Below are 14663 nucleotides of genomic sequence, written 5' to 3' on the forward strand. Positions count from 1 at the left end.
TTGGTTTTGTGTTCAGAAAGCGGTGGAGTGATGCAGCGGTCAGGTTCCTTATGGTTGTAAAACCATATCTCTGATTGTATACAGATTTCTTGACACTCTCTTATGCTAAAGTACATAGGTATTTCTAGTTCAGTAAAACCAGTTTTATTTCAACTGCACTTGCAATGAATTTTGTACATACTAGATGTCTTTTATGTAATTCCATAGGGGCTTGTTCACACCAAATGTGGACCAGATCTGCATGAGTTTCTGCACAAGCAGTGCAGTGTGTTTTGCCGCATTTTTGCCGCATTCCGGCCTTTTTCTTTCTAGCCTAAAAAGGGCTTTCAGTGCGTTCCAGGGCGTGTGCATGCGTTTTGGTACGTTCCAGAGCAGAAACAATAGGGCATGGAATACATTGGACGCTGTTTTGATGCGTTCTGTAACTGCTCTGCATCTGCTCCGCGCTTGGTGTGAACAAGCCCTTAATGAAAATGGCGTGTTCAAGTAATCGGATCTGACTCCCAGCTCACACACTTTGTCTTCAGTCAGCTCCACCTATACAGAGTGCGGGAGTGCGTGTGCTAGGAAAGTTACAAATTCAAGTCAGCAGGGAGGTGTTAGTGTAGTCAGTGCAGACTGAAGGAAGAATGCATGGCACAGGACTCTGAACAATATGGGGTCTATTCACTAAGCTGCCGAGGGCAGCCGAGTGAACAACCGACCCCAAGTGAAGTGTTCGGCTATTCACTTCAGACTGCTACGGCTGATTTCAGCCGTACACTGACTGAAATCAGCCCTACATCGGCTTGCTTCACATGGCTTCTGACCCGAAGTGCAGAAGGAGTTCGACTCAGCCGATCCAACATCTGGATTGGCTGAGCCGAACCTCCGGCAGGCTTCTCACTGCTGTTCGGGCTATTCTTAAAGATCCCGAACAGCAGTGAGTGAATAGCCGAATGCCGCCGAGCGGCATTCGGCTCGGCTGTTCTGCTCGGTCCCTCAGAGGTACCGAGCAGAACAGAAAAACTGTGAAAAAAGTTTAAAAAAGTAAATAGCAAACGATTGTGCGGAGCTAGCAGTGACAGCTAGCTCCGCCCAATAGTTTCCTATTGCCCGGCGGCTCTGCTGCTGTAAAAAAAAAACGGAAAAAAAAGACTCTCCTGGGCGCTCTGGGAGCCGCCCGCTCCCGGCCGCCCAGGTGAGAAGCACTGATGTGTCTTTTTTTTTCTTTATTCTGACACGATCGATGTCAGAATAGAAAAAGAAAAGAAATTTTCCCATTAAAAAGCATTGGGACATTACTATTGGCTATTTCAATTTGCAATAGCACTAAGTGTAAAATACCTTGAAACATAGTACAAAGAATACCTGGAGCTATTACTAGTCAGGTAATATTACGTTGTACTGTTAGTAGGATCTAAGGTAAAGGTGAAGGATTTCCTATTGTCAGTAAACAAAATTATACCATATACATCAGTTACAAACACTCAGCGATCACTGAGTGTTTGTACCCGCTCTCCATCCTCTAGCTCCCGCACCCTAGCATCTATCTGGGTGCATGTGTCGGACACTGCCGCCACCTCAGTGGAGACCGCTTGTACCTCCTGTCGTACCTTGCGCAGATCGCGTTGAAGCGCCGCTTCTACGCGGGTGACCAAGGCCGCAAAATCATTCTTGGTCGGCAGGTATTTCAGCAGCGCCCGGAATTCCTGAGGGACATCCGTTGGCTGTTCCCGGAGTGGACACGGGTCAGTGTCTGCGGAGTCCGAATCGTATTGGCGTGGTGAGTGAGATCTGGACGGGGTCCCGCTGGGTACCAGGGAGGAAGGAACTCGGCCTCGGGTCCTGTACCCCGTGGAAGCAAAGTATTGTTGTAACGAGGGGGTCCCGGTCTGGGAGGATGATGCGCTTTCCTTCTTACGTTTAGATGTCATTTGGAGGGGTCAGACAGAGTGGTATAAATCGTTGGTACGGTGTAAAAGTGGAGGAAACCACGGAGCTCGTGAAGCACACGTCTTACTCCGCCATGAGCAGGACACGCCCCCCCCGCTCTCCATCCTGACACACTGTCACAGGAGGCTGAGCAAGCAGTGCGGAGAGGAGAGCTTGCTCTCCTCTGACAGTAGACTCCTACCCTGCCCACCTGCCTGTGACAGCTTACAGCTGCCTCCGCCCCCACACCGCCGCTCTCCTAATCTGTCACAGGAGGCTGAGAGGTGCGGGAGGAGAGATGCCGGGCGCTCACAGCGCTCTCCTCCCCCACACCGCTCGGCCTCCATGACAGTTTCTCTCCTCCGCACTGGACTCTGCGCTGTGTCCGAGGGGACACCGAGCAGCGCCCAGCGGGGAGGAGAGAAACTAGGCATGCACCACTTTTTTGGCTGAAAGATGGCACTTTCTGCATTTTGCCAAAAGTGCCATTTTCAGCCAATATGTTTCGGCGGCTGAAATTTTGGTGCATCCCTAGTTAGGACTTTAGTGAAATGTCACTAGTGACTTTTCATTAAGTTCTATGGGCACAGTGTGGTGCAATCCGGTACCCTGCTGCAATGAAAAAAAGTACTGCATGCAGTACCTGTTTTCAGCACACACACCACTGCAACACTCTAGGCAAATTGAACTGTCTAGTGTTAGGGGCTGCGCTGGAAGAAGCGCTCAGCGCAGCCCCAATGCATCTGGTGTGAATCCATCCTTAAAAGGGAACAAAAAAGTAAAACAGAAATTGTGTTAATAAATATGTAACACTGATACATGCTTACTTGTGTTTATGTTCTCTTCCTTTTTACGTTGTTCAGAAGAAAATGTAATGCTCTACAACAGGGGGGACATGTAACAAGGGCTGAAGCACCACCAACAATATCCTTTTTTTTAGTTCGTGGTGGGTACAAGCTGACCATTGCACACAATATAAATAATCTAACACTGCTCCCCATGCAAAATGTCAAGTACACCAAAAAATGTTCAGGTGCTCATAATCTAATATGTAAATGTACTAGGATAGCTGTGAAGAATGTGAATGTAGTTATTAGTTATTAAACTGCAAATGACCAGAAAAGCCATTAGGATAGATCTGGGTTGCAGCCTGCATATGATGTGGCCATTCACGCCAACAGCAATCACAATCTGTCCAGCTGATTGTACACTGTTGTTCAATGTGTAAGGTGCCGTCCTAATGTTGCCTTTATGCAAAATTTAGGCTGAATAGATGTAAAACACACACGCACACATTCATTAATATGTATTTTTATTAATGCAAGCAGTCTAAGTACCTGAATTGGGCTTAGTATCAGCTTCTTGCAATCCCTGTACAGCAGAGCTCAGACTGGAAGAGGAAGAAGCAGCACAATGAACCAGCCAGTCAGTTGTGTTCTTTCACTGTTTAATTACAGGCAGGAGGATGGACAACACAAGTATTTTCTTAATTGTAGCAGAGAACAGACAGGCCTCCGGTACTGCCAGATTGGGTTGTGCTTTTTGGCAGAGCTGTATGGACAAAAATTCTAACCCTTTGGCAGGTTAAACAGCTCCATGTGTATTTAGATGTTTGAGTTCAGCCGATAATTTCTTGCTTTCGATTTCTATTGGTGAGATCTCTTTTCATGAGGTTCTGCAAACCTGCTGTGGATGTTATACTTTATAATAGGAAGAAGGCAGCAGGTGGTTCTGGAACAGTGGCGTCACAAGGGGGGTGCTGGGGGTCCGGCCCGCACCCGCGTGCCACCATTGGAGGGAGGACACCAAAATAACTGACAGTCATTTTGGTGTCACCCGTTATGAAAAGTCGGGCACTCGGTCATGGACAGTGTCAGGAGAGAGGAGGGGACCCGGCAGCATACCTCATCCCGCCGGGTAAACGTCCCTCCTCTCTCTGCCGGCGTCCATCACCAAGATGGCCGCCAGCAGGCATCAATAAGATGACCACGCATGCGCGATGACGTCACGGCGGTGGGTGTCACCCCTTCTACGCTCCGGGTGACACTCGGCCTCGGGACGCCTGTTCTGGAACACATAAAGGTGTGCAGGAAAGGCCATGCTGTACAGCATGCCACTGATTTCTAGGCTTGACATAGAAATGATAACACTTATAATAAAAAAGTAGCAAAGAAATCTGCTGAATATTTTAATAATACAAAATGATAATAATTTGGGAGATGAATGTTCCATTCATAAATATTTCGTTTTAAACTTAAATAGCAGAAATGACATAAATGCAGTTAATGTATCTTGAAAATGATTGTACAATTTGCATTTCTCCTTATTCCTTATACCAGTTTAATAAAAATACAAAAAGAAAGAGCACACAGTAAACCATAATAACCTAGATGAACAGGTCAATGACGGCCTATTTCTTCTTGGCTGCTACAAGTGACTGCACACCATTGCTCTTCTAGCTACTCGATTCAACAAAACCAACAATCTCTTGTTATTATCCCGTGTCCATAAATAGTAATGCACATACAGGTGAAACTCGAAAAATTTGAATATCGTGCAAAAGTTCATTTATTTCACTAATGCAACTTAAAAGGTGAAACTAATATATGAGATAGACTCATTACATGCAAAGCAAGATAGTTCAAGCTGTGATTTGTCATAATTGTGATGATTATGGCTTACAGCTCATGAAAACCCCAAGAACCCCAAATCCACAATCTCAGAAATTTTTTGTCAGTGTGGGCAGGTGCCAAGTCCTGCTGGAAAATGAATTCAGCATCCCCATAGAGCTCGTCTGTGGAAAGAAGCATGGAGTGCTCCAAAATCTCCTGGTAGACGGCTAAGTTGCATTAGTGAAATAAATGAACTTTTGCACGATATTCTAATTTTTCGAGTTTCACCTGTATATTGTTTGAACTCATCATTGTACGTCACTTGCTGTTTATTGTACATTGTTTATGCAATTCATCGACAACAAAATCTATGAAGGTGCTTTCTGGTTAATAAAATACTGTATAGAAATTGTGATAACAAGGCATTCCTTATACATGCCATGTTAGTGTCTGTGCATTTGTGCTGTATCATTGGAATGTTTTAGATCAAAGTATAACAAAAGGCAAAACTTTTTAGATTTTGCTGGAATCTTAAGGGATTCGAACCAGGTTTTTAGCGCTCTTTGTGTCCTTATTATTGTCCTGATCACCAATGTCACCGGCAAAGAAAGTCAGAGAAAATCCAAAATTTGGAGTTGCCACCAGAGCAGGAATAAAAGACGAAAACGTCCTGTGATAACTATCTAAGAGGGGATTTCCTTCACGTTGGAAAGATATCCTATCACTTCCTGCTGAGTCTACGGGACAGGAAGCAGAGGGAAATCTCCCTAATGAGATACAGATGACAAAAAAGTTGACAGCATTTTTAATCCTCCCCTACACTATCCAAAATGAAAAACAATTGACTTTAATACATATAAAACCTAAAGGGCCAGCAGACAAAAATTACCAATTCAATTAGTTCATATAAACAATGCTGTTAAAAACATTCAATGATAATAACTTCATTATTTTATCAGAAATAGACTTGAAGCAGGAGTCTAGGAAGCGTCTTGATTCAGAATTTGAGGAGGTAGGTATAATTTGTAAGTAAAACATTGCCTGGGCAAAAGAATTTTACAATCTGCATTTAGCTAAGCAAATAGGTCAGAGTCTTCTGTTGTATAATATGTCTAGAATCAGCAACATTATCATCCCAAAAAATGCCTCAAGGTTTTTCCATTAATGGATTTCTTCTTCCCTGATGGCACATTGGGAATATTCCAATATGACAATGAAAGGATTCATCAGACTCATATTTGAAAGAGTGGTTCAGGGAGCATGAGAAATAATTTTCACACATTTCACACATGGATTAACAGAGTCCAGACCTTAACCCCATTGAGAATCTTTAAGATGTGCTGGAAAAGACTTTACACAGTGGTCTGACTCTCCCATCATCACTACAAGATCTTGGTGAAAAATGTATGCAACTCTGGACAGAAATAAATGTGACATTGCATAAGCTTATTGAAGCCATACCACAGCGATTGCATGCTGTATTTATAGCTAAAGGTGGTTCAACAAAATATTAGAGTGTGTGATTTTTTTGGGCCAGGAAGTGTATTTACCTCTGTGATATTCTTCACTAGATAAGCTGAAGCAAAATCTTGGCTTGGCACAAAGTTAACCTATTGCACACACACTGCTCCCTGAGCTCTGCAGTATGCTTGGAAGCCAGAAAGTCCCCACAGACTGTCTATGGCACTGACTCCTTCAATTCAAAGAGTGTACAGTATTACATAGGGATTGTCAGCCTTAGGGTGCTTCACACCAAAAAACTGCAATGAACGCCTGCAGGTGTGTGCTGACAGGTACAGTGCTGATGCAATGATCCCAGTGCGTTGCACTGTTTACTTTTTTCTTTTTAGAACTTTATTGAAATGTCATGAGTGACATGTCAGGGCACGGTGCACTGTGTTTTTACCACGTTGCACCTTGAAAAAGTTGTGTGAACTGAACCAATTGAAACCAAGGGAAACTGCCTGGTCTGTGTGTTGGGGCAACACTGGAAAAAGCCACCCGTATAGCCCCAACTTATCTGGTGTGAACGGCCCTTATGGCAATGGGTGTCCAGGAGAGCAGCTTACACATTCCACCTATCTCCCCAAATGCTTCAGTTAGATGATACCTGCAGTTTGTTCTAAAAATGGTGGTGGTTATAATGATGTCCATCAGCTGATATCTATCCAGTATTAACACTGCAATTGAAGCCCATAGAACCACTGTCAACATTGTTTTACAGCTCTGGATCCTGTGTTTAAAGCCCTTCTAGGAAAATGTCTACATGGAGTTTATATATTCTCCCCATGTTGGAATATATGTCCTCTCACAATCTCAAAATATACTGGTAGGTAAATTCTCTTCCACCCAAAACTGTCACTAAAGTGTGGTAGGAATATTTGAATGTAAGCTTCTTTGGGTGGGAAATGGACTGATGTGAAAGCTTCAATGTTCTGCGTAACGCTCTAAATGTGATAATTTGATCTATATCATTGCTGGATACCGTAAATCAATTTTATCTTTATTTTTAGCTGTCAGTCAACATAGAACAGGCTGCACAGAAACGTAACATAATGTCAAAGATCTTATTTTGTTTAGTCCAGGATAGAGTGGGGAAGAATTAGAGTCTCTGTTACGTTTTTATTACTGTCCTTGTGAATGACCCATTGGCAAGATTCAACACTCATACTGTTGACTATAGAGACCAAGAAAGGGGAAATCCAAAAATTAGGAGTTGTCCCCAGAACAAGGGGTAAGGGGAAATCATCCAACAGGGACAACTGTTCCAGGGACAATTGTCTAAGTGTGCCGTTCCTCCCACATTGGGAGATTGCCTCTAACTTCCTGTTGCATCCCTGGGACAGGAAGTGACGTTTCCCCAAAGGTACACATAGACAGCAAAAAAATTGGAAAGGGTTTTAATCCTCCCATACTTTATTTAAAATTAAAAGAAATGGCTATAAATACATGTGAATGTTCTTAAAATGGCCTTTTACAATATGCAGTCATCTGATTTTCAAAAATTCCCAAAATGTGTTCATGTTTCTCTTTCAACCATCGCAACAGTACTTTGTGTGCCAGGCTTTCCAGGTATCCCATCTACCTGCTTATGTCTCACTGGCTTTAACAGAAGTCTGCATAGGTCTTACAGTCACATTATATTCACCCCTTTTCATCTTAAATCCCTAAACTGTTTTGATGTGTCTGGTATGTGCAGGCTTCAAACTGTGAGCTTTTTTCTATTTTGTGCAGCAGATTCAAAGCTTTATGTAACTTGCGCCTGCCGCTCCCTTCATGGTTCCCAGGCTCCCCTGTGCTCCTCCCAGGAGCCTGGGAGCACAGAAACGGTGTCAGGATACTGAGCAGGAGGACAGGGAGGAACATCCATTCTCTAATGTATTCTACAGAGTGTGAACCTGGAAGTGGTCACCTGAGCATTTCCAGGTTCAGAGCTGTCAATATCCTTTCTGAAAAGCCAAGTAAACAGCACTGTCCTGCAGCAGGGGAGGCATTAGGTACTGAACAGATTCCTGTTGTCTCCATAAAAAGAACCTGTTACCAGTCAAATGCTATCACATGGCATTGTTAAGCCTCTTGTGATAGTAATAACATTAAGTGAAAAAATAAAAAAAGTGTTACAAAATGGGTGTTATGGTGAACTCTAAACTGATTATTAGTAATGGCTTTTAAAACGTTCCCAAATTCTAATTCTGGGTAAAGTGATTTTTTGCCATTTTGCGGGTGCTAATAGTTTGGAGAATTGGCATATTTGGCATCTCTTTACCAGACACAAAACTCATCTTTTATTTCGTACAAAAAATGGGGATTTGCAAATTGTGTTTGTGTGCACTAAAATTATTTTTAGTGTATTTTTTCCTGAAAATATAGATTTGATATACAGTTGTGCAAATATTGTGCGACATAAAAAAATTACAACTACCATCTTTGTATTCTACAGTGCCTCTGCTTTCAGAAAACATATTCGTTTGAGGGTTTTAAGCAATTTTCTAGCCAAAATGCAGTTTATCGTTTGAGCAGAAAATGAAAAAGGCAAAGTGGTTAATGAGGGAACATGAAAAGGGATGCTTGTGTTTTTTTTGTTTACATAACTGAGACATATCATGTGACTATAACTAAGGCAGAGCCTCCCATGCCAAACACTTACATGCACATAATGTAATTTATTGGGCATATAGTGCAATTAGGACATTTACTGGCACATTTGTTGGAGAGCTGCAGAAGTAGGACTGGTCATCACTTGCGCTATGCAATATAATTAGGTAGGTAGGTAGTGCCAGGGGGAGTAATTATTGAGTGATATATGTCCTAATACTTAAGAGTTTAAATGACTCCTCAAGTTTATTCATGGTGCAGGTCAATGAAGAGAGCTGGCTCTGTAGCTCTCCTCCAACCTTGTTAATACTATACTGGCCCTATGTATCCATTAAAGTATAAAAACCAACCACTAAAAATCGCTACAAAGAGAGACTTTTACCCTTTACCCTCATTCACACGGGTAACGGCTGGCCCATACAGATCCATGCTGCGTGCACAGCCGTATCGGGCAGCTCCCGTGAAGGACAGGTGCTGTGTGTGATTACATGCAGCAGCCTCTCCTTCTCTATGGGAGTATGCGGCCGCCCGCCACCCTACGGAACTGCACGTCCGTGCGGGTGTCCATACACGTACGCTTACAGGATGGATCCTGTCTGTGTCCGAGCAGGGACACCCGCACCCATACGAACGTGCAGTTCGGGTGAGCGTAGGGCGGCGTACGGCCGCGTACTCCCATAGAGAAGAACAGGCTGCTGCGTAAAAATCACACGCAGCACCTGCCCTTCCTGGAAGCGGCCCAATCCGGCCGTGCACGCAGCACAGATCTGTACCGGCCGGCCGTTACTTGTGTGAATGAGGGCTAAAAGAGGATTTTCCATTTTTCTGGTACTGTAGGGGCTGGGTTGAGATGGATCACACAATTGGCTGGAATTAACATATATTGCAATATATGTGAATTAAGAAACCTTGCTTTTAAGCAAAGTTTTCTAGAATGTATTTGTATGCCTGGGACTTGGTTGAATCTTTAATATTATTTTAGATGATAAATTATTGGGATATGTATCTTGTGTAAGTGGCATTAATATTTTCTTAACGTAAGCCCCATAAACATATGGCCCCATAATGTAAAACATAAGTTTTGAATACTATTATTCATACCATCAACATGATATAATATGAAATGAAAACTTTTGCTAGTAGAATATCCTCTATGAAGTTCATTACTTTTATAAAATTGTAAAATGAAACACTACTCACTTCGTTTTCTAGCTAGAGTGTAGATACTATATGCATATCAAGGTTATAATTGAATATTTGCTCATGTCATACTTCGTGTGTAGAAAGAGAACTACACCTTCCATGTCTCAGGTCACCCATAGTAACTATTTTGATAAGCAGTCACATGCATTGAACAGAGTAGAACCAACTTGTGCATTTCAGTGCACCCCATGAAAAGAACTGCCAGAAGGCCATGCTAAGGAATCTTTCCTATAAGAAAAAGATTGATGTAGCTGGTTCATGAAATGGCAGAGACCCAGACCCAAACATGGAGTTGGCAGACTCAAGAGGCTCCTTCTTCCTGTTTGGATTCTGCTGTTGTCCTTTCTTCATGGCCGCTCTCTTGAACCGGAGATGGGTTTCGGCTTGCCTTATTGCTGTCGTGGCTGCTGTGGCTGCCGGCACTTCCCAAACGAGTTGAGGCTACTACAGCTTTAACAGCCGCCTGAAATACAAGTTCATAGGTTTAATCCACATGAGAGTTTGGGAACTTGAAAGCAATAAGTGGTCTTTTAAAAAGAAAAATGTAGCTATACATGTAAATATCATCTGCTGAATATAAATAATCTTGCGAATATACGTTAAAGTGTATGTAGACCCCCAAAAAATGAAATCTTTACTGGTCGTTACATATTGTGGATTCATTAGTTTTTTTCCCCACCTAATGATCCTGCCAAGAAACACACTTCCTGTCCTATCCTTCCTGTCCTCCCTGTTCCTGCCCTAGGGTGAGGATGCTTGCTCAGTGTACTGTATCTATGAAGAAGCAGCACCCTAAGAGAGTATGCTAGGATTTCAGAACACCTACTCCTTACCTTATCTCCATGGAGGGGAGGTGTTCATTAGTCCACAGAGATTGCTGGGAATATTGTAACTAATGATATTGCAGCAGAAGCAAAGAATACAGGGAGTTATTGGCTTCCATGTTTTCTGGTAGGATCAACAGGTATTTCTTTGCACTTACCAAATAAACAGACCTTTTCTTCACTATATTAAAATTGATTTTGTTGGTTGATTAGCCATTGAAGAGATTTCTCATCACTTCCTGTCCTGACATGATGTAAGTGGAAATCTCTTTTGCAGTGACAGATTCAGCAATAACCTTTTCCTACTATATGCAAAATTAGATAAAATGTTTTGGATGGAGTTGAGTTATAATGTTTTTAGAAAACACATTTCCATGTATAGTTTGTAATTATGTATGTACATGACAGCAGTCATAGCTGCATACCTCCCAACTGTCCCTGATTTAGAACCAATTCACTCTGTCCCTTTTTCTTCCTCAGTTGTCTGCCTGATGTGCTGATATACATTGTCCACTCTCAGAATACATTTGCTAGCCTGGGGTGGGAGGAGGTTGCAATGTATTCCCCCTTTCTCTCAGTTTAGACTGGATGGGGGCATCTTGCAGCACCGTAGCTACTATGAGGTGAGTGAGAAACTCGCCTCAGGCCGGCCCTAGCCCCTGTTGCCATGGCGAGCACAGGGCACCATGGCAACAGGAGTGCCAGGCCGCCAACATAGCCGTGGCTCGTCAAGGAGAAGAGAGGTGGCACGGGCTCCAGCTTCTCCTCGGCACTCCCCTACCTGGAACCGGCATTGCAACCGGCGGGGGTGGGGTTAGAGGAGAAATCTGTCACTTCAGAATGGCCAGAGCGGTGAGGAGAGAGAGAGACACTCGGCCAGTATCTGACAACCGGGGGCTCTTTCTTTCCTCAACACTGGGCCATCCTGAAGTGACAGCTCTCTCCTCCGCTCCCACCTCCCATGTCGGCTGCAGTGCTCCTTCCTCGGCACCCCTTCTCCCCTCGCTGGCTTCAGCGCTCAGGATGGAGAGCGGAGGATCGGTAAATATCAGTGATATTTACCGATCCTCTATGCAGCGCAAACACTGGAGTGATCAGCTGATCACTCCAGTGTTTGGTGTTTGTAAATAACTGGGGACACATAGTACTATGTGTCCCTGTTATGAATGAACAGGAAGTTCTTTACATCACTTCCTGTTCATTCATGTGTTTCTCAATAGGTAGAAGCACTCACTATAGAGGCTTCTACCCATTCATAACTGGATGATAGTAAATATTTTACTATCAGCAGTTTGTGAATGAATGAGAAGCCTCTGTACTGAGTGCTTTCCATTCATCTAGAACAGAGGTTGCAGTAAAAGGGATTGAGGACTCTGTGTCCTCAGTTTCTTTTTCTATTTCAAAAGGGAAATGTCAGGGGTTCCATGATGTTTCCCCGAAGCCCCCCCAACAGTAAAAAAAATAAAAAATAAATAAAAAACAAAAAAATAAATAAAACAAAATAATTACAAAAAACACATCCTGGAGGCAGGGAGCATAACTTCACATGAGGCCGTGGGTGATGTCACATGCCTGTTGGGGGGGCACAATTTTTTGTTCTTGCCTTGGGAGCAAAAAGAGCTAGCTACGGCTCTAGCATTTGGTGTTTTTTTCTGGACAGCTTTACTCTGTGCTTATGTAAAGATGCAAGACACATTATAGAAAAATGTACTTTCAGGTTTGTTAACCCATTCTATATGTTACCCTTTTGTTTATAGGTAAGTAAATCAACAAGCAAAAAAGATCCTTGACATTTACGAGGGCTGAGCATCATTTATTACGGAAGGCCAAATAACGACTCAATGGCAATAATCTTTTTTGCTTGATGTTTTACTTTTCAAAAAAACAAAATGGATAACATACATACATTGGTTACCTGTATGGTATTATATCTGTTTATACACATAGTAGCAAGTTGTCATTGTTATGGCAACTGTAGTGCCAAACACTAAATCACCCATACTAGTGTTATAGTTTGTCCCAGCCCCTGTCACTAGAGATTTTGTGAAACAGCTTGGGCTGCATGGAAATGTATAGCAAAATATAGAGTCAAAGTAAAAATGGATCATTGCAGGTATTAAGCCCATACAGGTATAACATTACAATATTTTAAAACTTCCATAGACTAGAAATTGCTTCTCATTATCAGCAATGACTATTAAATTAAACACACATAAATAATTAGCAAGCAGGTATTTCCCGCTAGAGTTGTTGTCAAGGACTCCACCCTTTATTAACCTCTTGCCGTCCGCCCGTAGTAAAAAAACGGACGGACATATTTATAAACAATTCTAAGAGCCATTCGGCCTGCGAGTCTCTGTGCATGTTTGCTCTGTGAAAATAGAAAGTCAAGATTCCCTTCAGTTTAATTAATCTACACCATAGCAATCTCTGAAATTATATGCAGTTATACAGCAAGAACATCCATACCTTCAGTTTGCGTCTTGCATTAAACTCTTGCAGTTTCTTTTGAGCAGTGTCCATATGAGCAAAGTTTGCAGCTTTTCCTGTGACCCAGGGGTGCTGCAACGCTTGGAGGGTGGTGAGACGCTTCTTTGGGTCGAACACAATTAACTTTTTCACCTGTAATGAATAAATACAACATTCATAATAAAATATGAGTACCTCCATGTACAGTACTGTGCATTTAACTTACATCTAAATGTGCTCACATGAATCAGGGCCAACAAACTGTATATACACATAAAGCGCCATCTTTACAACTAAAAATTTAGGGTCTCTGCCCTGCCCCTTGAAAAAATTGTTGAGACACCCTAATAAATGCAAACTGCACTCTAAATCTTATGCAGGAATAAACAATGTCTTCAATTTATATATCAGCAAGCAAAGGGTAGATGCATAATTAGCTGTTACAGCCCTCTGATGAGGATTGGCAGGAGTTTGAGGATAATTATAGGGTTTTTATGATATCATCTAAAGACAGAGTTATACAATTAAAAATCTTCCCTCAATTTAATTGTACCCCCATCAAATTACACAAATTGGGCCTGCGCTCTTCCCAGTCATGTTTCCATGGTTATTGAGAAATGGCAGACTTCTTTCACGTCCTATGGACCAGTCCTTGCTTCATTCATATTGGGTCAAGGTGGGTAACTTTATCCCAACCGCTTTAGGGCTGCCTGGTGTGTGCAATCAGAAAGCCTGCCTTCTCTAAGTATATTATACTCTACATGGGTTATTCACAAAGCTGCCGAAGGCAGCCAGATGAATAACCCAGCCGAAGTGAAGTGAGCCAAACAATTTGCGGATCGAAAGGCCAGCCTTCGGCAGGCCATTCACCCCACTTCGGCTATCACTTTGGCTCAGCCGAGCCAAAGCATATGCTTTCGCCTCGGCCGCCTTCAGCTGCTGTACGGGCTATAGTGAATAGTCCGTACAGTCCGTTCCGGCGACCAAAGAGAGCCGAAGGATCAGCCGCAGCTACGGCTGAATCCTTTGGCTCCTATGTGAATAACACCCTAAGTATATTAGAAGATCTACCGTTTTCCAAATATGCAAAATCTCTTTTAGGCATTTTATATTTTTACGCTGTCCTGGAAGAGCCCACATTCCTTGTCTGCATGGAAGCTCTTTGTTTAAATCCAATCTCCTGATCTATAAAGTTACTTATGAGTTTAGAGACAAACCTCAGGAGTTAATCTGGGATCTGTGGATTACATTCACTCATATGCTCTCCTCACTGGAGGACTCTGGGGTTGTATAGCCTAATAATAATATTTGTCTTACTTTGTCGAATATGTTGTTTGCTCAATTACATTTTCTTGTACCTAAGTGGCATTGCTGTATGCGCTAGCATTCACTATTTCACTAATGACACAGAGAAGACTTTTTATTTACTCTTTTTTTTAATTATGTTTGATTTTTATTACATTGTCTGTTATTTGTTAGACATTAAATGCAGTTTAAATATCTATATCTATATATATCTATATATATCAATATATAGATATATATA

General features: G+C 42.4%; 1 protein-coding gene across 1 annotated transcript in view; it reads right to left on the minus strand.

Moving 5' to 3' along the window:
* Positions 1–9691: 9691 nt before the first annotated feature.
* CAMK4 (calcium/calmodulin dependent protein kinase IV) overlaps positions 9692–14663 on the minus strand; it is a 135295-nt gene continuing 130323 nt past the window's right edge. The window contains exons 10-11 of the mRNA XM_018563768.1: positions 13118–13270; positions 9692–10287 (exon numbers count right to left, since the gene is read on the minus strand). Of these exons, the coding sequence (XP_018419270.1) occupies positions 10126–10287; positions 13118–13270 (315 nt within the window). The 3' untranslated portion in view covers positions 9692–10125. The remainder of the gene's footprint in view (positions 10288–13117; positions 13271–14663) is intronic.

This window comes from Nanorana parkeri, unplaced genomic scaffold, assembly GCF_000935625.1.
Source record: "Nanorana parkeri isolate BGI_ZX_2015 unplaced genomic scaffold, ASM93562v1 scaffold693, whole genome shotgun sequence".
Taxonomy (NCBI): domain Eukaryota; kingdom Metazoa; phylum Chordata; class Amphibia; order Anura; family Dicroglossidae; genus Nanorana; species Nanorana parkeri.